This window comes from Neocloeon triangulifer, unplaced genomic scaffold (genome assembly GCF_031216515.1).
Source record: "Neocloeon triangulifer isolate White Clay Creek 2 clone unplaced genomic scaffold, ASM3121651v1 ptg000009l, whole genome shotgun sequence".
Classification (NCBI taxonomy): Eukaryota; Metazoa; Arthropoda; class Insecta; order Ephemeroptera; family Baetidae; genus Neocloeon; species Neocloeon triangulifer.
The window spans coordinates 3324353-3348526 of record NW_026775551.1 but is presented as its reverse complement, the minus strand read 5'-3'; the positions used below and the strand labels follow the sequence as shown (position 1 = coordinate 3348526).

General features: G+C 39.6%; 1 protein-coding gene across 3 annotated transcripts in view; it reads left to right on the top strand.

Moving 5' to 3' along the window:
• LOC132195135 (ras-responsive element-binding protein 1) overlaps nucleotides 1-24005 on the top strand; it is a 65703-nt gene extending 41698 nt beyond the window's left edge. For 2 of the 3 annotated variants that reach the window (XM_059616923.1, XM_059616922.1), the window contains exons 2-9: nucleotides 4200-4346; nucleotides 11964-12171; nucleotides 16021-16283; nucleotides 16786-17282; nucleotides 17533-18662; nucleotides 19095-19988; nucleotides 20249-21570; nucleotides 21913-24005. In XM_059616923.1, the coding sequence (XP_059472906.1) occupies nucleotides 4245-4346; nucleotides 11964-12171; nucleotides 16021-16283; nucleotides 16786-17282; nucleotides 17533-18662; nucleotides 19095-19988; nucleotides 20249-21570; nucleotides 21913-22350 (4854 nt within the window). In that variant the 5' untranslated portion in view covers nucleotides 4200-4244 and the 3' untranslated portion in view covers nucleotides 22351-24005. The remainder of the gene's footprint in view (nucleotides 1-4199; nucleotides 4347-11963; nucleotides 12172-16020; nucleotides 16284-16785; nucleotides 17283-17532; nucleotides 18663-19094; nucleotides 19989-20248; nucleotides 21571-21912) is intronic. The other variant, XM_059616924.1, reaches the window with a different exon arrangement.
• Nucleotides 24006-24174: the final 169 nt, after the last annotated feature.

The following is a 24174-nucleotide window of genomic DNA, read 5'->3' as shown; positions in this document are numbered from 1 at the left end:
TATGAGTCCTGCTGAGAAGCTCAAAAAAATATTTAAAGACTTCATAAAAAAAAATTATTGTACATTTAAAATTATTAACAAATAAAAAAAAAACGCACATAAATTTGTTTTAAAATAACGGGATATTAATATAATAATTTTATAATAATTATTGTGCCTTCATTTTAAAAATAATTTTTTAAGTTTAAAAAGTATAGCTTGGTTTAGCCGCCACTTTGAAGCCTTTTGATAATGATGCAGGTACACTGAAGGTTTTATCTCTGCGGCGCTGTCTGCGCGCTTTTGCTGCGGCTACAGCCATAACGTTATTAATGATGTCGTGACGCAATTCTCTTGCTGCAGCCTCGCAGCGCCATTTTTGTTTCTCAGCTCCACACCCCAGGTTGCCATGGCGACCTTCGCTTTATTGAGCACCGCGGCTGCGAAATTGATGCAGACGCGAGATAGCCTCTCACAATATAAACGCGAATGAGACCAACCGAGCGAAAAGAGAAAAAAAATGCTGTTAATTTACCTTCTATAAGCTGGATGGATTAAATTTAACATGAGCAAAAATCTTTTGAGCTTTAAAGATTAAAATTATCAGATTTATCATTTTTTTTTAGGTTTTTACTGAAACTGTGTGAGGAAATCTTGGCTTAATAAAAAAATTTACTCTCACACTTTCAAAGAAAGAAAAATGCTAAATTGTTCTACGTACTGAAAAATAAAATTATTCATTTAATGAAATTATCGAACAACCATATGACTACATTAAGTTTATGAAACTTCCTTAGAAGTCTTAGAATTTATAACTATTAAAATTCAAAGTTTTGAATAATTGTGCAGTTTTATTCTTATTTTGACTCTTTGTGGCAATGAAATTTTATAAATTCGTTATACTTTCAATTATCTTTTGATGGCCGTTTTATTATCGATCATTTTTAAGTCCCTTGATCCTACCCTTTGCTCTCTTGATCGCTTCCTGGCGTACAAACGGTCGTTGGTCGCGGTGTTCCTTGTGCGTAAAGCACTATATAATAATCATGAGAATCGGAGCGCCGCTCGTGAAACAAAGCGACGCACCTGCGTCTGTCTGTGTGTAGCGCAGCACGTGCCCCCAGCAGCTCGGCGGCTGCTTCCCTTTGCAGTACACCTGGCAGGTGCTCTTTCATTCTCTCTCTCTCAGCATCAGTCATCGGCTTTTTCCCAACACCTTGCCCCATTGTGTGTGTTGCTGCAGATCAGAAAACCATATATAATAACTATCATGGGGGCTGCGAGCGATTAATCCAACCGTGTCTGCCAACCAATGTACGCGACATTCAGGGGCTCGTAAAACGGTTGCACACCTTTTCGGCACCTTTTTAACTTTCATTTTTATTGGTTTATTATGGATCATTTAGCAGACGAAACAAAAAGTGATTATTTAAGTTTACCTTGGTCAAAATGGAAGGTTTTATTTTTATTTGCAATAAACGATGACTTAGCAAAAAAAATCTAGGTTAATTAATTCGTATTAATGAAAAAAAATTAAAAAAAATTATACATCGGGTACAAAAAATGAGTTTCTAGTCAATACTCTTCGCGGAAATGAAAAGTTTTCCCTGTTTTCTTCCAAGCATCACCCCCTATTTCCTCTTTTCGGAAAACCCTGGGAAAGAGCAAACAAGTCCGCACGCGTGCGGGCGTTTGTATAAACACCCCCTCCCTCTTCTGGTATATCAAAAACGCGAGGGAAATTCGTCTGTCACATGACGTGATCCGCGGCAATAATATTAACATTAGGCCAGGCAGGGCAACACACAAATCCACGCGAGGGGCGTAAAACACATCAGTGACGAAATCTCCACCGCCGAAAAGGAGACGAAAGGAAATTATTCAGATGCATGATAAATTAGCTCACCCTGTTTTTTATTTCTTAATGTCGGGGTGAAAAACAAGCCTCTCGACACAGAACGTTTATTTTTCTCTAATTTATCGGTGTATAGAACAAGGCAAAAATCTGCCTCGTAAATCACTTTTCTCCGACTGTCGGCTGCAATTAATTATCAATTTTATGCGCGCGGGCAAACAATGAGCATCTGCGCTGCTGGTAATTGCACGGTAATTGCGCGTCGTAATAGCCGTTGAACTGTTACATCACGCACATTATTATATTGCAGCCGACGGGAGAGCAGGAGAGAAAGATGCAATGCTCCAGTGAGCACCGCGCTCTCCCGCGAGTGGACCTTCCTGAAATTAGCCACTGCAGGAAAACCTACCAGCAGCTGCCTTTTTTTACTTCACATATAAAAAATACCTTTTGGCACGGCGAATAGTATAAAATTGAGTGAAAAATGTCAACATAATTATTATTACACAGCAGCCGCCTGAAACGCACACCTCGCCGGCCGGCTGCATACCTCCCAGGCGGTGACTATTTTTTTCCAACGGACAAATTTGCCGCGGCTTCTTCTTTCTCACTTAATTGAAATTTAAAAGGTGCAATCTCTCTAGTCGTTTATTTTTTCTAAATCAAATTACTCTGCCTGAGGCGATGGATGTTGAGGATGTAAAATAAGCAGAGGACGGTTTGAGCCGTTTTTTTTTCTCTCTCCTTCCAACCGACTTCTCGTGAGGAGTCTGTGGCGCGTGCCACATAAATAAAATTATATGTAGCAGATGGTAAATGGCTCATCAGACGTTACGGCAGGTGGAATAATCAGATGATCTTCCCCGCTCGCAGGAGAGAATCACCTGTGCGTATCTTCATATAATTTGGTCGGAAATAAGGAACGGTCCATGACTTTTGCCTCCAATATTACTTTTTTTATTATTCTCAATTTAATTAATTAATTTATTTTACTTTAATATCGTTAGAGAGGAGATTTAACACTTCCTTTGACGTCTTCTACTCCTGCTTAAGCCTCTGCGGTTTGTGCTACACAGATTAGGCTGTTTTGCTCTGAGGTCTGTTCTGGTGCAATGCGGAGATTTCTATTATACAGTCGGGATTTTTCCTGCTTTGCTCAAGACAAACACACTTCCTCTGAGAAAGATCTTGACCACATATGCCCAAAGGAGATTAAAGAGACGGTGTGTTTTTGGGTGGCCAACCTTGTTTTCCTTGGGGTTTCCAAACTAAAGGAAAAATTTCCATAAGAAAAAAAAGCGTGGAAAGAAATGCAATTTATTCAAAAGACATCAAATTATTTTCAAATCGATTTTTAAATTGAAAAGATCCGCTTGAGCTCCACCTGGCCACTGAGCTGATTCAATTACAAATCTATTTTAAAACTCGGTGCTCAACAATCGCAGAGTTAGCAGAAAAGAGTTCGCGTTCGCTGCAGTGGCCGCGCGCTCGAGAAATTCACATAATGCCCGTTTCTTGCTAATTTGAGAGCGCAGCATGCAGCACTACTTTCAAGGCATATCAATGATGCAATGAGGTGACAATGCAAATGCGCATCCTGTCTTTGTGATGACACTCGCGTTTTATTCTGCTGCGAGTGACTCTCGACGAGTCTCTCTCTGCTCTTGTGAATTTAGAATTGCCTGCGTGCTGATGATGAAAAAATTCGCGATGCTAATGAAATCGGTTGATTTATATAGATAAACTTAAAATTATATGCCCTGCTTGGTCACATTGATAAAAAAAAAAAATGTAAATTAAAATAATCAAAAAATACCAAATACAAAATTAAATTTTGATTTCCTTATTTTTTTTTTTTAAATTAAAGACTATTTCAGGAAATGAATCTTATTAAATATAACATATTTACAAATTTACTATGACGATAGTATTATTTGGAGTATTTTCATCAATATTAAAGAATATAGTTTTTTTTTTTTAGGATTTAGAATCATATATTAGTTTCAAATATTAAAAATACTACTCTTTAATTTTTTCAATCCATAGAAAAAGCAGCAAAAAATTTGCGTTTAAGGTTCTTTTATTTTCCTAGGGCTAATTATATTCGTATTCTTCAAAGTGTGATATTTTTTTGACCAACACATCCGCTCAAAAAGGGTCTTTTCTTCCTGGTTGCGCGTCAACTGTGCAGCCACTTTTTGTCCCGCAGCCACTCGATCCTTTATTTCTTATCTGGCTGTAACCATGCAACCACACCTATCCGCTCCAATAAAGCATAGTTCGGTCCGCCGCTAGAGGTCTGCGTGCCGAGTGTTTTTGCTCTGCTCGAGAGTGAGTGTCGGTCTGACCAGAGTGCTCATTGCAGCGCGGCTCGAATGGTCCTGCTGCTGCAGCCCGTCGCCGCCTCACCATGGGACGCCCAGTGCTGAAAAAGTCGTCCAAGCGCAGGCCGCCGGCGCCCAGAAATGTGGCGCCCGTCCGAAAGACCACCCGCAGGACAAATAAGAGTAAAGTGAGTAGACGTATGTCTTGGCTGACCCTTTCGATATGCAATCCCTTGTCAGCATTTTTATTTAATTTTTTCTCCACAATGTTCCCTATTCCTGCAGATTTTGCACTTTTTCTTTTACACTGTGGAACAAAAGGTTCGCCAACCTTTTTTTCTTATCTGGTCAGCAAGTTTTATATTTGATATATATGTGCATATTTAGAAAATCTTTAGATATATAATATTGAACGCTTATTATGCACTGTATATTACAATGAGTGCAATATCGCTGTGCATTGTATGTGTTTTAAAAAGGGTTAACGCACTTTTCATTTTCTCTTCGCGCTTTTTATCGCAAGAAAATGTGTTGCGTTATTATTTTTATAGCCGAGTGCACTCTGCATGAGAAAGAAACGCGCAGTTTAATTTGATTAAGAGTTAACAGTTGAAGCCTACTTTTAAAACGATTTTTTCAAATTTGTTTTATTAAACTTTTGATATCAAAAATAAATCTGAAATAAATCTTAAACTTTACTTCACATAAAAATAAATAAATGACAACGTATTTTATTTTAAAATTTTATTAATAAAAAAACGAAATCTATAAATTTATATTAAAGTTTTAAAGTTTTATAAAATTTATTAATTTTTTAAAATCACTATTTACAATTAATAATCAAGCCATGACTAAGATATATAATTATTGAAATCTGTAAAATTACTCGGATGTTTTCACTGAATTGTTTAATCTCTCATTTGCATTTTTAATTTTAGTAATCCGGAATTAATCAAAATTCACAATGCTCGCCTCATTATAATTTAAGAAAATAAACTAATATATAATTATATTATGGGATTTATTTTTATCTTCAACTGTATTTGTCACTGATGTGTTTGACAAAAATGATGCATGCCAACTCAATATCCGCATCATTTTGCGTCAATGATCGAGCGGGAAATAGCATTTAAAAGAAGTAACGCCTCAAGAAACACTTCCGCTGGAAATTTTTTTTTGTTCCAAGCACCATCACAACTTCCATTTCCATCTCACCCGCAAATTTTATCTCTGCATAAACTAAAAAATAGCTCAATGTCAAAAAACATCCTGTTATAATATATTTTTTGTCCTCCTTTTTCGTCCCTCTTTGAGAAAAGTTATGCAAGTCTAGAGATAATATTTCATACACATTGACTGTCCTCGCCAAATTAGGAGACGTCAAATTCCAGATGCTCTCTGTGAAAGATGATTTCATCTCGCGCTTTATCTTTTATATTTGCGCGATGCCGCCTTCGAGTCATGATGAGATTAGAGCGTCGCTCACTCACGTATGCATTCTTTATTATTTTGTTCGCTTTTTAAAAGGCACCGATCGAGCGACACCTCAACATTAAATAGATCGAAAAGTGGCACTTGACGCGAAAATTCTCGACGGAGATTGCAGAAGGCGGGGGATGCATAAATTGGCTGTGCGATGTGCCAACTTGCGCGCTCATCCCGCCGCCGCCGAGAGATAACGCGCGAGCAGAGATGGTATGACGATGATGGTGTTTGCTCCTGCACACATAGACAGCCAGCTTATCTCTCTCGCCCTTTGTTGTAATAATGTCGGTGATGAAGCACAGATGCTGCTCCTTTTATCTCATCATCCCATTTGCTCGCCAAATGCACACCACATGATGCATTATTTATATACGCGCACATATTGATTAGATTATACGGAAAAGGGCTCGAAACTTTTTTCCTTTTTCGCGCTAAACCGCCCAAAAGCAGTGATTCAGCCCGACGAATTGTGTATTTTTCTGTTTGAGGACGGATTCAGATTAGGGGCGAAGGTCGAGCTGCTTCGATCTCAAATCTCTTAGAGAGAGGATGGCTCATATCTCGCGGATGAATTCAATTGTTCCCTCTTGCTTGATAGATAAGCAAACGCGCACATAAATTGGAAGTAGGCTCTGCAAATAAATTCCAAGCCGAAAGAAAGGCTTTTCGGTTCTTATTGCTGCGCACAACGATTGCGATGGCGAGAGCAGAGCGCAGTGATTCAATCGATCTTTTAAACCACAAAGACCAGAGCAGCGTGATGCACTGTGACTCATCCTCTAAAATTAACAATCATTTCAGTTGTCTCTGATTGTAATGGCAATTCTGTCTGACGTCTCAAAGATTGCGATTTCGTGGGAAGACAGGAACTTACGCATACGCATGAAATAACACACAATCAAGACTTTCCCCATTTTCCTTTAAAAAATTTATATTCTGCATGCAGTCATATTTTTGTTAGCTTGAAAATTTTAAACCTGGCAAAAGCGTGGGATATAAAAATTAACTTTTTTTCTCACTTTCTTTGATATAAAATTTCAAATTTAAAAACAGCAAAATATATTGAATTGTTATTTGACTCAGGAAAAATAATTAACGTTGTAGTTAAAATTAAAATGAAAACAAGCGGAACTTAGAGTGAAAAAAAAATACAGGTGCGCAGTGTCGCAGTGTCAGGATCCTCTCCCAAGAGCAATGAAGCATTATCTGTTTTTGTTCTCTTTTTCAAAGTGTTAAAAGTCACTCTTTAATCAGAAAAGGGATAGGTCGTTTACCCTTTTGATACCCACGGAAGAGTAAAAGGCGTCAGCTCCTTTTCCATGCTCCAAGTGATGCTGCTGGCAAAAAAAATATAATCCCAACAAGTATAAAATTAAATGCAATTTGCCGTTTAAATGCATTTTGTTTGGCGCGCTGCAATATTCTGCTTGACCCCGACCTGCGTACGTGCCTTGCGGTTTGAGATAAAATGCACGCACGTCAGGTAAAGAGCGTGTTGAGCAAACGGAGGAAATAGCGATTCCAAGCAGCTGGAAAGCCAGCAAGAAAGATGCAGAGCAGCAGCAGCTTCTTATTCTCCGAGACGATATATATATTGCGTCAATGTTTTCCTCCGCAGTCACGTGGGTCCGCGATGGAGAGAGAAAGAAACGGCCGCAGAGTGTGCATAGCAGGTGATGCTCGCGATGTTAATAAGCGGCGCAGGCTGCTTTTCTTATCGCACCTGATGCGGATCAGTCGCTTTTTGTATGAGAGCATCGTGCAGCACTCATATCTGCAGACGCCTCCTAATTTGCTCCTTTTGAGATGCGGATGTGATGCGAATCAAGATTGAAATGAGGCTTTTAAATTTCAAAATGATAAGAAAATAAATTCAATATGACTAAGGCACATTTTAAATATTTATTAAGAAAAAAAACTGAAGAAAACCAAGAATATTTTTAAGATTTGAAACTTTTTGATTCCATTTATCAATTTTATTTTTTAATCATTTTATTATTATTTTTCATGCAACATTTAACGGCAGAAATTAAGCAATTTTTACGCCTTTCAGCGCCAATTAACATTTTTTAATTGTCGCATCTTGTGATGAAATCTGCGCGTGGGAAATGTGTCGCTTTTGGTGTTTCCAATGCAAATACATAACAGTATAAAATGGAAAGCATCGAATCACGCTTTGCCGATTATCGAATGTATAATGATGCGGTGTGTGTCACAAAATAATTATCCGTGCCACTGCATCCTCATCAAAACAACGCCGAGGGCGAGTCGGAGAAAAATTCTCGCTCATCTCTCTCGGCGCGCGCCGCCGTCGAGATGTCGTAAGGCTGCTTGCGTTGAGACGCCGATGATAATTTCCTCTGCTGGCTGTTATAATTGATGCTGGATCATGCCAAGGCCATAAACACACGGCGATGTCTCACTCTCACCTTACGCACAGTAGCAGCTCATCAACTAATTACCGACTGCGCCATGCGTAATGGGCCGCCACCGCGCGAGATGGATGTGGAACGCGCGGCAGGGAATCAAATCGTTTGTATTCTTAGCAGCTCGTGGCCCATTGTTCACGCCGATTGAGGTGCGTACCGTTGACGTCACCTTTTTTTAAATTAATAGAATTTTTTAATTAAAACTTATATGCACACTCCTTGGTTTGGGGTTAAAAATTTGTTGCTAAATTATAATTTTAAAATATCAAATTTAAAATCTTTAAAAACTCAAATTCATTTTCTTTTATCCCGCTATCACCATAACAATCAAACAAATTAATAAAATAATTAAACTCTTAAAAGAATTTTGATATATTTTGTTCGAAACAAATGTTTAAAAAAATGTTTTAATTCTTAAATTTTTAATTAACATTTGGGATTGCTTTTCATTCAAAAATGTTAGATTTCATTTAACATAATACAAAATACGGAGCATAGGATTTTCATCTTGAAGTTTCATGACTCAGCTTCACATCCGTGTACGCACTTCCTATGCATTACTAAAAATGCTATTTGAGTTTGCTACAAAAGAATTTTCCTTATTTTTTTTTTCTTTGCTTTTTCCTTTGACTGACTCCACTCCAGCAAAAGATATAGCGAAAACATAAGATTGAATTTATTTCTCGCTACACAGAAAAAATACCCTTGTTAATGAATCTTTCATTTCCTATAATTTCAATTCGGCGCGTCTGCAAAGCTGCATCAGATAATAAACACGCGGGTCGGCCGAAAGGTGTGTCTCTTGTCGCTAACAAGCCGCCACGGCAACAATGATTAAGAATTATATATAGTGAAAGTGCTCTGCACCCATGTTCGAAAATAAAAATAAAAAAACCGCCGCGCGCGATTGATGAACTAATTATTTGCGCAACGCCCCAATTGACCCATCCTTCGGCCAGCCAATAAAACTCGTAAGAATTGCACAAGCCCGAAAAAAGAATGCCAAAAGTTTGCCCAACGCAAATAACTCGCAGCGGATTTTTTTTTGTCGGATATTTATTATGTTGCCAATCGGAATTTTCTCCGAATGCGCCACGTTCCATGGTTAAATGACCTTTACTTATTTTAACGACAGGCGGCAAGTGCGATGCGCGAGCAGGCGCCGCCGACTTAACATAATGACAATTTGATTGAGCCTCTCTTTGAATGCAGCCCGTAGTCTGCCCGCTGCCGTCTAAAGGGTGCTGACTGAGATCACAGGCTCCAAGCATTTAATTATATTGCAGTGCCTCGAGGAGCATCCAATCATTTTTCAAAGAACGTCGGGACAGGCGCCTGGCCGCAGGTGGCTCATCGGCTCAAACACAATTAACCACGCAATATTCAACAAACAAAAAATATCTGGCAAAATTGAATCTAAAAAAAATTTAAGCCCCTCATAACTTCTATTAAATGATATATCAAATATTCAATTCAGATTCTCCGATTTAAAAATTAAAATTTTTTATATCTATTGAAAATAATCTTAATTTTATATTTCCCACAATGGAAAAATTAGATTAAAAAGTCTTGCAAATCGCTGAAAATAATTACAATGAAAATTATTCAAAAATATTATATATTGAGCTTTAAAAAAACTCAAGCTAAGATGAATTTCAATTCATTACTACTTACATAATTTGAATAAATAAACTTTCAATTTTTTTTCATGATTTTGTCAACCGTCGCAAGTGGTCAAAGTGGTCGTGTGCGTGTGTGAGAAAATATCATTCTTATTAAAATGGGTTTCAATAATTAATTATTTCAAACAGACCACACATCTCATTACTCGTTAAGTCTTTGCGGCCGATGACTTTCCTCAAAAATTTTCCTGCACATTGAACAATCTAGTCACATAATCTTTCATTGCACCAGCAGCCCCGTACCATAGTAGATTTCCTGCCCCTTTTTCCCGGAACACCCGTGATAAGATTTGGCGATAGCTCTTTTTAGAGAGACTTTGGACAAAGGCGCCGTGCAACACTCCTATTCTGACATTGTTAATTCACGCAGGCCTCATGGCGTCGCCATGTGCACCAACAAGATATTATTTTCATTGTTTGCTATGCTGATGGTGATGGAATTGTTTGGTGCTTTATCTTCGAACGCGAGCAAAAGCTGCAAACTCAGCGCCAACATCCAGCCCATGCAGCAGAGGCGAGGAGCGAAAACGGCCGTTGCAGTGCGCAAAACGCTGAGACGCGCAGAAATTCTTGCCCAGATGGAATTTGATGATGATGATGTTACCGACCGAGACACTTTTCTGCATTGGCTACGTGCAGCGCTTACAATGTCTCTCTACCTGAAAATCTGCTGAAAAAGTGCCACGGATCCATTCTAGCCGCGCCAGCCGAGCAAAAATGCGCTAACGTGTTTGATAAATAGCAAGATAGAGTATAAAAGAGGATGAAATTTTAAAACAGAGCATTAAATCACATTTTAAAATCTATTGTAGTTCCAAAGAAGTTTACATTGACAATCACTGGGCATTCACAAAAAAATAATAATTATTAAACACAAAAAGGGAAAGAACATATCGAGCAACACTTTTTATATTGATTTATATGAAGTTTTTTCCAGTTCCGATACAATTAAATAAGCAAAATTCAAATCAACATTATAATTTAGAGAGAAATTTAGGAAATTTCTTAATAAGGATGTGCTTACATTTTTAAAAGTAATTCATGATGAATCGGATAATTTAAGAATTTATTATTTTAATAAAATCTTTTATTCATATTATGCGGATAATCATGGAAATTGACGGTTTTTATTAGAACACTATTTTTTTCAAAGCCGCACATATAATTTTTTAACATTTTGTTACAATTATCATAAGTTTAGCTTCTTCGTAAAAGAAAAGTATATTATTTGCTTCTTTGAAATAAAAAATAAAACAACCTGGCCTAGCCGATTTTTACTCATTTATTGTAAGTTCAAAATCCAAGCTCTTTATATAATTAATTTGTATGCTAACCTTAATAAGACAGAATAGGTTAGTATCTACATTTAAAAATAAAAATATTTATTTCTTTTTAAAAGGAAATAATATGTAATCAATCAGCATTAATTGGTTAATTGATTTTAAGAAGTATTGTTCCGTTCAAAAACAATTCAGCAAACTCAAAATACACAATTAATTAGCCATAAAAAGCCATCAAGTTAACACAATTTATAATTAATTATTTGGAGCCCACGGGAATAATTATAAAATGTAATTTCATAAATTTATTTGTAAAGAAGCGCTTGGATTTGCAAAATAATTTCCATATGATTCAGAGATTTAATGATTTTTATTTTAATATAAAGGATTGTTATAATTTATGCCTTGTAAATATATACGGTAAAAATTATCATTTATCAATAAATATTTCATATTTCTTAATTTATTAAAAAATTAATAATTTGTTTAATTAAATTAACAAATACGATGCATTATGTGGCGACGTAATTTTTACTAAATCATTAATTCCGATGATAAAATTAGAATAATTTTTTTTTTAATTTCCAAACTAACTAAGTAAGAAAATATACCAAAAGTGATTATTCCCCTCACTCGAATCTCTGCCGGCCACAAAATTTGAAAATCGAATTTCGCTGCTGCTTCCTCTCGCGGCGTCTCCTCTTGGCGTGGAGGAGTCGGCGGAGGGGGAAGAAGGGCTGGCGAGATGTTCGCGAGGTGAGGCCTCGGCCGCCGCCGCGGCGATCGAGTGACTCACGCTGGCCTGTCAGTCAGTCCAGTCAAGAGTCAGTCGCTCGCCGGTCGGTGGCTGCGCCCGCTCTCGAATACATACTTTCGACATGTTGGTTCACGGAGCGAGCTTCCTCTCATGGTCTTCCTCTGTTGTGCAGTGCGACATGCGGGACACGCCGGTGCTGGGCGCCACCCAGGGCACCCTGGCCGCATCCACGGAGGCGCCCAACTCGTCGCCGGCGGCCGCCTCCACCACCTCCAGTGACCTGTCGTCTCCGGTGCTGCCGTCCGATGCGTCGTCGCACCAGTCGCCGCTCAGACCTGCGAGGAGGACCAGGCTCTCCGATTCTCTGCAGAAAACCCAAGGTGAGCAAAAATCACATTCATTTTATTTTAACAGCAAATTTAATTTTTATAATTGATTTAAAAATTACATTTTATTAGTAAACGTTTTATGTTTTTTTTTTTAATATATTTTATTTATTAAATTTTATTTTTAAAATCATTTTTTTAAATCATCAAATTTTAATTTCTTCATTGGCACTCTGTGTTGACTTTTTTATAGTTTCAAAGTTTTAACAAATAAAATAAAATTTAATAATTCTAAATTAACCTGCAGAGGATGACTTTAATTTTAATGTCATATCAATATCAATAATTCTGATCTTCTCCTGGCCTCCAAAAATGGGTCTCAGATTTTTAAATTATGGATTCATTAGTACGGATATCTTACATATTTTAAAGTTTTAATTTTTATATTTTACAAGCCTCATTAATTCTCATTCGATTTTATTTATTAACAAAAACTGTGAAACAAAACATCAGGTAGCTTTTTGCTGATGATTTAACTAGGTCGAATCTTTTGATTTAAAGATTATGACAAAATTGAGATGTTATTTGTCAAATTGTCGCATTCATCAAGCCGACAGACAGAAAGACCGTTTTAGAGATAAATCAACTCATGCGATTCATCTATTTTAATTTTAATCACTTCTTGTAATATTAGGCTTATCAGTCTCAAATGTGCAGATTAATCTGCTCTATTTGCAGAAAATTTAGAAATTTGTTAACGTTATTATTAAATGGAAGACGTCAAATTAACAAATCTCAAATACTGAATTTTCCACGTATTCGAATATTTTTCTGGAATATTCACAATAATCTGTCGCAACACTTTTTAAAAAGTTTAAAGTTGACGTTTTTTACTTTGAATTAATTTAAAAATTGATTTCCTAGCTTTATAACATTGAATACTTATAAGAAAAGTTACCAACTGGATTAAAAAAAAAATAATAATAATTATTATTTTGTTAATTTTTTTAATTTTCATTCCGCAGTGCTCATGACAGTTTGCAATTGCATCAGTTATTTTCATTTTTAATTAATTTTAATACGTTTTTTTGTCATTAAACACATTTGTTTTATTATCCTGCTTAATTTTACCTTAAACTTAAAATTGGTAACAAGTGGTGCGCATTAATCATACTCAGCGCATCCTCCTCATTTTCTTTCAAAAACAAATCGCGTCATCCTTAAAGTACGAGAAGATTCATCCAATTCCGACAAAGTGCGTCGACTTTTTTCTCCTCGAACCATACGAAATGCGCACAGCACCGTCGGCATCTCCAATTCCAAACATAATTAGATTCACTTATCCTTCCTAAACCATGATGAAAACGCTTCACTCGCTGTTATTAGAGATTCTGCGCCGCTCTCTCGTTTCCAAACCCACACTCATCTTTCGCTCGGAGGCTGCGTCAAATAATAACAGAGAACGTGTAACAGGCGGTTTAGTTTTGTTTTGCCATAGCATCGCGGGATGCTGCGCCGCGATGCGTCACCCAATTAATACCTGACCCGACCACGTGCCTTTCCTGCATCTTTTTTTTTTGTTTTGAAAATACACGCGTCTCGTGTGTGGCACACAGCGAAGATATTATACTCTAACTTGTTATTTGCTCAGCAGCGACACAAAGAGACGCGTTTAATGAAAAGTAAATGCGCGGCGACGAGGTTAAAAAGGTGTCAACGCGCGCGGCAAGAAAGTCGCGGCGCGCAAAAATGAGTAATAATTGTGCGCTCATTGTATTCGTAGGCAGGGCCAACGCATTGTTGGAATTAATCGAGGTTGCTCACGAGATGAAACTAAAATGCATTTGCAAATAATAAATATTTATAAATTTGTAAAATATTCAACGCAATTCAGTGGAAATTGAAAATAACACGATGAGGGACTTCTGCTGAAAAAGCCCATTTATTTTTGTTGATAATTTTTCTCCTCATCAGCATCATCAGCATTGACTTTTTTATGTCAACAAAGAAATATTGGGAGAACTGAATTTTAGAAAATTAACATTGTTTCTTATGAGAATTTTCTCAAATAATTTTTTCTTGGTCAGATTAAAATTGATAAAAATTCACCAAATCAATAAGTCAATTTTACTCCAGTTGAGTTTGCAAACTGAAATCAATGATTTCAACATCAAAATTTCCGATCTTTTAAGAAACATTTCAGTAATTTCTGTTTTTAAATATTAAGGATTGAACTTTTCAACTGAAATTATGCAGATTTTATAGGGTCCTTCCTTTTTATATCAAATAATTTTACTTTTTTTAATGATTGTTGTTTATTTTTCAAAATTTTTACATCAAATTGTTTATAATTCAATTGTTGAAAACATCATATTTGAGAAAAAAGGGAATTGTTGGACAAAAAGGCACCACCACTTAACAAGAATTTTGCTGAAACTTCCGAGATCAATAAGACCTCATCCGCCGCAGTGAGCCTATTTTTTAAATTCCATATCATGATTTACTCATTTTAATTCCACTTAAATTTTTGGAACAGTTTAAAATTGAAAGAAGAGCGCATCGATCACGCCGCTTAAATTATGCAACCCGCGTTTCTTATTCTCTCATGCTCAGTTTTTATTTTTCCAAAATTTATGTTAAATGAAGCGGAACATTATCATCATCTGCAGCCTCGCAAATTCATATCCATAACAAAGTTGCTCCAGTTCTGTAAATCATTTGATGGTAATTTTTTCTCTCGCACCTGCCGCGATTCAGATGCTGCAGCGTTATTTGCCGCGCGGAGAAAAACCGATGACATGGAGAGACACGCTCTGAATGTGTATTCACGCGTTTCTTTCTTTCGTTCATCTCTTTTGCTCGTCCTTTGTTATCCATGCATGCCGTTTTTCAAGAAAGAAAAATACTAACTTATATATACATCGGAGTCGATCCGAGGCGCGACTTTTTACTTCAATTCGACTCTCGGCGCACAAGAAAATATAATTCTCCACACTTTCCTTCCCCGTTATTCGCGGAGATCGGCGTTTGATTTGCGTCAGATCCGAACGAGTGCATGCAAATCGGGTTCCGAGTCAGCAGATTACGCGATACAACAATTGAGTCAGAAATCGGCGGGCAGGCGATGACACGTCTCTCTCGCGCGGCACTTTCGATCGCGCGCCTCCTGACACCATCTCCCCGCATCCGAACGCACACCCTTCCGCCCTTTGTGTCTCTCAAGCTTTTTATCTCGGCCGTTCTCGTTTTTCTCTTGCGACACTTCTTATTCTTTTTTCTGCGCCTCCATTGTTGATAATTGATACGTGTGTAAAAAAAAGGTGGAGAGATAATGGAAACTTTTGTTCCGTTTATTGGCCGCCGGAATGGCACGCGCGTTCGATGTCAAAATATCAGCAACCCGTCGAGAGAAAGAGAGAGGATGTTGCGGTCCATTTAAACCATGTCAAAGCCGTTCTTAATTTGTCGAAACGCAAGTTTCCTGTCAAAAAGAAATTTCTCTTTTTACGCTCAAATTCGCAATTTTTATCAGAAATTTAATTGAATTCAATTGTCATTATTTGAGTTTTGTGTGTTGTTGTTTCTTTGTCCAAATTGTTATATCACATGATTGTTTACACTCAATTGTTGAAAATCAAATTATTTGAAAAGAAAGAAATTGTTGAAACGGCACCAGCACCAGCAAGAATTTTGCTAAAACTTCCGAGCTCAAAAAGACATGAGCATCGGTTGACGTTTGGTTTTTTTAATTGTACAATTTTTTATAATTCATAAAGAATTTAATTGTGTATTTGTTTTGAAACATTATCTATTTATATCAAATTAAATGATTGCATTATTTTTGTATTATTTTGCCAAATTCTTTCAAATCTAAATGAGCGAATTCCCCTCATTTTTTTGCAGATACGTCCTCGCCAGACACGCGGAGCAGTACGTGCGCGGCGGACGTGAGTCAAGATACTAGTCTGAACACCTCGGGGCCGCAGCTGGGCTCCAACAGCCCCCTTTCGTCGCCACCCGACTCGCTGAAGGCGTCCAGCTCCTCGGAGCCCGATTTGCAGGCGGCAGGTGAAGCGCCGACGACGGCCGCTGTCGTTGACCAGGAGGCACCTTGCAATTTAACTGGCGCCAGGAAGCGGAAAGCGCATCGTGTGATGAAGAGAGAGGTGAGTGGATGCGCAGCGGATGTCTGTGCCTTCGACATCTAATTATGTGTTGATCGCCTCTTGAATTTAATTAAATTTTATAGTAATTAATAATTTCTTCTTTATTATCAATATTTTGATTTAATTAAAATTTTGCACACCACAAATTTGTTATCTTATCTAGTAGCTGTTGGTGGTTAAAAAATTGCTTTGTTTATTGCAATATCCCATATTAGTTTGAATTTTAAAAATTAAATAAATTTTTTATTTATAATCCTTTAATCCAATTATATTTTTGCTTCAATTTTTTAATTTTAAATAAATTTTATTTATTTCTTAACTTATTAACAAAATTTATACTTTTTATATAGCTTTTGCAAAATATGAACTAAGAATAAGGAGAAAATTAACATCAATTTGAGTTAGTTTTAATAAATAAAAATTAAATTAAATTTTTTGTTATTCATTAGATTAAAGTTTTGTATTTAAATCTCTTATCTAACTTTTATTAAATTTATTCCAGACATCCAGGGACCATGCAATCCCATCAGCCCCCGAGCCCCAAGTGCCGGACGCCAGCTCGAGCGAGGCCGGCACCGAAGGCGAAGAGGAGAACGGCGTCAAGTACGTGTGTCCGGTGTGCGACACCGTCTTTGACCGGCAGCACGAGTTCACCGTGCACATTCGCAGCCACAACGAAGCCTCCTCTTCCTCGTCCAGCAGCACCAGCACACCGCTCAACCTGAACAACAACAACAACAGCAAGGCCTTCAGCTGCAGCATCTGCGGCAAGATGCTCAGCTCGTCCAGCTCGCTGGACAGGCACATGTTGGTGCATTCGGGGGAGCGGCCCTTCAAGTGCCGCATCTGCAGCGTGTCGTTCACCACCAACGGCAACATGCACCGCCACATGCGCACCCACAACAACAACACGAGCAGTGTCAACAACAACCACCATCAGCACGGCAGCATGGACAGCGATAGCAGTGATAATGACATTGCAATCAAAACCAGAAAGAGGTACATTTTTGTTTTTCAAATTCAATTTGCTGGTTAAAATTTTCAGTCTATTTAATTTTTTAGTTATTATTTATTTATTTTAAAGTTTAAATTTATTTAAAATTTAAATTTTGTTTAAAATACTTTTATAATAAAAATTAATTCAAAACTTTCTTTAATATTATACATAATTTTATCATATCTATGGTTATAATTTCAAAAAAGAAAATTTCCTAATTTAATTTAATTTTTTTTCCTAATTTTGTTTCAGGAGGTCCAATGGTGATTTGGGCACCTTCCCCTCTCCCAAAAGAAGCAACAGCAGTGCCTCGCCTCCAGCTGCCTCCGTTCCACCCTGCACTGACAGGTGCGACAAGTGTTTCCTCACCTTTGATTCCGAACGGGAACTCAATCTCCACCGCTACGCTGCCCATGGAGATGAACCAGTGACCATTGAAGAAACCAAAGCCCAAGTCGGTTTCAAGGACCTCAACTTTGTCGACTTTTCCACTGAGAAGTTCCCTCTGATCGCCAAGGCGTTCTGCGAGCGCTCCGTCCACAAGGCCAGTTCAGTGTTCCAGAGGTTCCAGTGTGAAGAGTGCGGACGTGCCTTCCCGTGCGGAAGCGCCCTCAGCATGCACGTCGCCTCGGTGCACACCGAAGCTGCCCCCAGAGACCTCACTTGTCCTCGCCGCAAGCTGCAGTACGAAGAACAAAAAGAGGACTTCTTCGCCGGACTCGACTTGCAGACCAAGAGTCCGCCGTCCACTCCGTCGCCCAACATCAAGGTCAGGGCCATCAGCGAACTCTCCACGACCCCCAAGAAAGAGACCTTCGAGACCAAGGAGGAACCAAAAGAACTGGACCTGGCCAAGTCTCCCTCGTCTTCGGACGAAAGTCTTCGGCAGATGAAGCTGCGAGGAGAGTTCCCTTGCCGTCTCTGCTCGGCCGTTTTCCCCAACCTCAGGGCCCTCAAAGGTCACAACAGGGTGCACTTGGTGACTGGACCACCCTATCTGTGCAACATGTGCACCTACTCGAGCGGCGATAAGGCCACTTTGGTGCGTCACTTGCGGTCCCACAACGGCGAGAGACCCTTCGAGTGTCGCCTGTGCCACTACGCCTTCACCACAAAGGCCAACTGCGAGCGGCACTTGCGCAACAGACACAACAGGACCACCAGGGAAGAGGTCCGTCGCTCCATCATCTGCCACTCCGAGGGCGACATCCAGCCAGACAAGCCTCACGAGTGCGCCGCCTGCGAGCGGACTTTCCCCACCAGGGTGGCCGCCCTGAGCCACGTCGCTTGCGAGCACCCAACCCTCTCAGCGGCCGACCTGGTCAGACTAGGCGCCGACCCTGAGGAGGAGGAGGACGAGCAGGAATTGCTGATGTCACCAGGTAAAATCTAAATTTATTATCAATTAATTTCAGGCGCAATAATCTTATTATTTAAAATTAATTGTTGTGTATTATTTATTGAGAAAATTAATTGGTACAAATGCATTGACACTTGTCATTTTAAAAATATTTTTAAAATTACAAGCGTTAATTAAATATTCCAAATGATTTAATTCAATAATAAATTTAAATTTAAGATTTCAAAATAATTTAAATATAATTTTTTAAACAACTTTGACACCCGTTGAAATCATTTCTCTGTTTGTAATTTAAAACAATTCAATTATTTACAAATTACCTTTGCCAAAATCAGTATCCATTACTGAGCATTAATTTAGTTGATCTCATTGTTTTGCTCAATTCTTTTCTAAGCATTGATTTTTCTTATAAATTAAGTGAATATTTATTAAAAATTTTCTTATCGTGTTTCAGGAAACTCTCCTAGGTGCCAAAGTCGTAACAGCAGCATTGACGAGTCCCCAGTTCCTCCCACATCTCATCCCCCTAAAGTGGTGTCTCCACTTGACCTGAGCATGGATGCTCTTGATCTCAGCAAGAAGGCGGCTCCTCCCGCCAGCGTTTCTCCGGCCGTCAGCACGGTTGTGAAACCACCTCCTCAGGAGCAGCCCGAGGACCTGACCAAACCGAGGGAGATGCCAATCATCCCGCCTCACATTCCCCACATCCCCTTCTTGGGTCACACTCTGCCTGGGCCACCGTCTCAGTTCTTCCCTCCATCCTTCATGTCGTACTTCAGCTCACCTTTCCAGCGGCACCCCTTCCCCTTCTTGATGCCTCCCCATTTGTTCGGTGGCGCCCAAGCTAGCACTCCGCCGCCTCAGGTGCCTCAGGGTCCTCCATCCTCCTTGGATGAGGTCAAGGAGCACCTGCAGAAGGAGCTCATTCGCAACCTGCAGCTCAACTCGGGCGGCTCCTTGGTCATGGACGCCCTGAGGAAGCCTCCAGTGTCCGCCGCTCCCGAGCCCGTCAGACCTGTCTCGCCCATTCAGACGCAACCGAAGCCCCCAGTCATCGAGGCACCAGTAAAGATGTCCGAGCCAGGCATGAAGATGGTCATCAAGAACGGTGTGCTGATGCCCAAACAGAAGCAGAGGCGCTACCGAACGGAAAGGCCCTTTGCTTGCGAGCACTGCTCAGCGCGATTCACCCTGAGGTCAAACATGGAACGCCACGTCAAACAGCAACACCCTCAGTTCTGGTGCCAGCGGCCTCGAGGTGGAAGAAGATCTGCACCTACTAGTCTGACTGCAATGAGGAGAGATCCAACTCCCCCCGCTACACAGCTGTCTGCAGTCAATGATGCAGGTAAGGAGCAATTAAAATTTTTTCAACAAACTTAAATTTCCCGAAACCCCCAGTTAAGGATTTTTTTTTATTATTATTTTTAATATAGTTTTTTTTTCATTTTATGATTTTTATGCAAAAGTAAATGTATTAAAAATATTTAAAAAAAAAAAAAAATGTCAATAATACAATAGGAGTTAAAATCTTTTTGATAAAAATTTCTGCAACAATATAGACTTTTTGAACCGTAAATTTTAATATTTTCTCTTATTTTGTTTCAGGAAATATGAATGCTGACGCTCGGATTTCAGACGAGGTGAAATTGGCGCTTGCCCATCAGCTGAAGAACAAGCTGAACCACAACAACGACATGGACGAGGACGAAGCTGCTGAAGGTGACGGAGAGTACGAGGAAGATGAGCCAGAACTGGTCATCGATGAACAGCCCAAGAGCAAAGACCAAGCCGACCCTGACCTTGCAAGTGTGTCTCGCCTCCTGGTCAACGCCTCCGCTCAAAGCTTCCAACAATTCTTCCCTGGCCAAGACGACGAAGAGGAAGACGAGGAAGAAGGTTTCATGGAAGGCGACGACATGGACGAGGGTGTGCTTGATGACGGCTCCAGCAGCGGAGAGGGCCAAATCACCAGTGGCGATGAGGGTCGCGGTGGCAGCAGGACCAGCAGCACCGCCCCAAACAGCCCTGGCAAGAAGAAGAGCGCCTACTCGACAGCGCCCAACAGGGTCACCTGTCCATACTGCCACCGCAAGTTCCCCTGGTCCAGCTCCCTGAGGAGGCACATCCTGACCCACACTGGGCAGAAACCCTTCAAGTGCGCCCACTGCCCACTGCTCTTCACCACCAAGTCCAACTGCGACCGCCACCTTCTGCGCAAGCACTCAAACAAGAGCAAGAACAAGGACGCCTTGGCCAACCCGACCTCTCCTCCGAGCACTCCAATTGCGCCCCCTCCTCTTCCGCCACCCAGCAGCGAGGACGGACACCTCCACCTGAGCCGCAACGTCCCTGAAAGACCCTTCAAGTGCACCCTGTGCCCAAGTTCAACCTTCAGCACCGAACGCAACCTGCGGAAGCACATGTCGAGCAAACACAACAACAAGCGGCCCTCCACATCCCCGTCAACCACCAGCACCTCGGCAACCCCTCCCAGCAGCGGCAAGGAAGCGCCAAGCACCACTGACAGTGGGCGGGGTGTGACCCCTGACCCTCTGCCCCCTAGCAGCGAGAGCAGCAATTCTCCTCCTGAGCAGCCGGTCGCAGTCACTCCGGCCAACCTGACCTGCTACAAGTGCAACCAGACCTTCTCGAGCGAGGCTCGCCTCACTGCCCACCTGGAGAGCCACTCCGACCTGCCATTCAAGTGCCACCTCTGCGAGAACAGCTACGCCGAGCGGCAGGAGGCGCTCGAGCACATCAAGGTGCACCACTCCTCCGAGTACGACCTCCTTGTTTCCAAGGGTGCTCTGGACCCCAACGCAGAGGACTGCACGGTCAACGCGCCGCCCATGAACAACAACAATGTTGACGCTGACGACGCCCTGGAAACCCTCAGGGGCAAGTTTCCTGACTATGCCAACAGAAAGGTGAGTTTACTGATCATTTTTAATTGAACCGTCTCTTTTATATCAACAATAACTAAATTCTTCTGTGATATATATATTGAAAATTTGCATAAATTTTTCCAATTTTGGGATTATAAATTTTGTCTTTAAATTTAAAGTATAGTCTTATTGTAATTTAATGATTCATGAACTCAGAAATGAAAGTTTGGCTACAAGTTTTAGTCTGCTTTATTAGATTGAAAATTTTATCAAATTAAGCTATAAAATTTACTGGTAAAATTAAATATACTATTTTTTTAATTTAACTACACAACAGTTAATAAAAGAAACGTTACCAATGCATTATTCTTTTTCAAATTCCAGGTGATGTGCGCCTTTTGCATGCGTCGCTTTTGGTCTGCCGAGGATTTGCGCCGCCACATGCGCACCCACACCGGCGAGCGACCTTTCACTTGTGACATCTGCTGGCGCAAGTTCACCCTGAAGCACAGCATGCTGCGCCACCGCAAGAAGCACGCCGGCGTGTCCGGTCCAGCGGCGTCCGAAGCGCACAGTGACGAGGACAACCTCTCGACCGGCAGCAACAAGGAGAGTTTGCGACGCTGGGCCGAGCACGGTCTGGCCGTCTACGCTGGGGCCAGCAGGATGGCCAGCCTGGCTAGTCGTCATGAGGCGAGCGACGAAGCTGATCTCATTGGCAACCTGCTCGGCATCAAAGACCGCGCCATGATCGACCACATGCTGCTGTCCAAGTCAGCCGACGACGCGGCTAAGCTGCTCGGAGTTTCCAGCCAGCGGTAAAAAAACAAGCCAAAGAAAGCGTAATTAGTTCCGGTAAAATTTTCCGGTTGTATATCTGAAGGATAATTTAATTTCCATTTAAATAACTGTAAAAATGATCATCATGGAAGAGTTCTCTAGTTTTTGTATAAAAAAAGAGTCCGTTTCTTTCTGAAGCACTAGCATTTTCTAGAGAGAGGCTTAATTGTTTCTTTACCTTACAATGATGTTCCTCGGTTGATTGTTTGCAGATCGCTCTGATCAAATCAAGTAATGGCTTTATTATTTTCTTGTAGAAAGTGTAAAATATTCATAATATAGCAGTGGAAGTGTATAAGTTTGTTTGTATCTAACGAAGCTTTTCTGGCACCTACACCTAATATGCCTTAACGACGGAAAATGGAGACAGGGTATAGTCACCTGTAAATATACTTATCTGACGTTTGTCGAATATATCCTTGTCTCTGAAGTAGTTTGTTAAAAAAAAATCGTTTGTGAAAACACACGTCTTTCTAGTTAGTTTGAAAATCACTGCACCAGCAGAAGAAGTGCCTTTTTCAAGTGCACTTCTTCACTGATAGGGGAAATATAGTTACCAGTATATAATTGTTAACGGAACGCACTGCTCCAAAAATTGGCCAGCAGTTAATTTTAAGACCATTGTTAGTCATTGAGAGTTTCCACACAAATACACACACCATTTTAATTACTAATTGTATAGAGAGCACTGCTTTTCACCTGAGATGGATAATCAAATTAAGCACCTCATTTTTAAGTAATCTCAAACCAAAATAAAAAAGGAAAACAAGGTGTCAATTTTACCAATCATACGCCTGCATTCTTTGCCATCAACAAATTTAGCGTGCTTAAGAATTTAAGCATAAATTAACATGTAATCTCCCTTTAAAGTTAGTGTTTAATTGATTGATGAAAAAATTACACTTGGAGCTACCACTCTTAAAACTTTGAAAGCATTATTATGTGTGATATAAATAAATTATTATTAAATCAATACACTCCAAAAAGGTTGATGTAGGCATAATTTCTTGTCATTTTGTTGTTAGATAATTAACATTTTCTGTTACTTATATTATCAGGGATTTGATATCAAATGCATTGAATCAACATAATTTATTTTATTTTGTGTGTAAGATAGTTATTACAGCAATTTGCATTCCATCTCTCGGAGGAAACAAAACATATTTCATTGTCTAATTGTAAGGAAACGAGCGGCAGAAAAATTTGGAGCTCTGCAATCATTCCATTAATTTTCTTTGTCACACACTTTGGTGTTTATGAACTACGAGATGCACCGAGTTTTTGACCTTTCATTATTATTATTATTATATAGACGTCTCACGAGTTTGAACCAGTTTTGATGCACTGATATACTATGATAGGTACTTAAATTTTATTGTCTCACCAAAGGGATACCTTGCAATGTGAAAATTAATCTGCGGAAATAAAAATTGAAACTGAGAAATGTACACACGAGCAATCAATATCTTTGTATAGGAGTAGCTGACGTTTGATCGATCAATTTTGTTTTGAAATGTGAAAATATACAGGTACGGCTTTTCACAGTGGAAGCAAAATTGAAATGTGTATGACATGCATACAATCTATATTGTTCCTTATTTTAAAGAATGGAATAAAACATGATGAATTTTCCCAATTGCAAGCACTGAGTTTTTTATTTACAAAATAATTTCCTTGAACAATTACTTCCAAATACCAAAATAAATTAAATGTATGATATGATCAAGATATAAATCAATCAATTAGTCAGTGGTATGCACCATGCTATACCAGAGTGTGCAGCCAGTTGCATACCTTCCCTTTGCC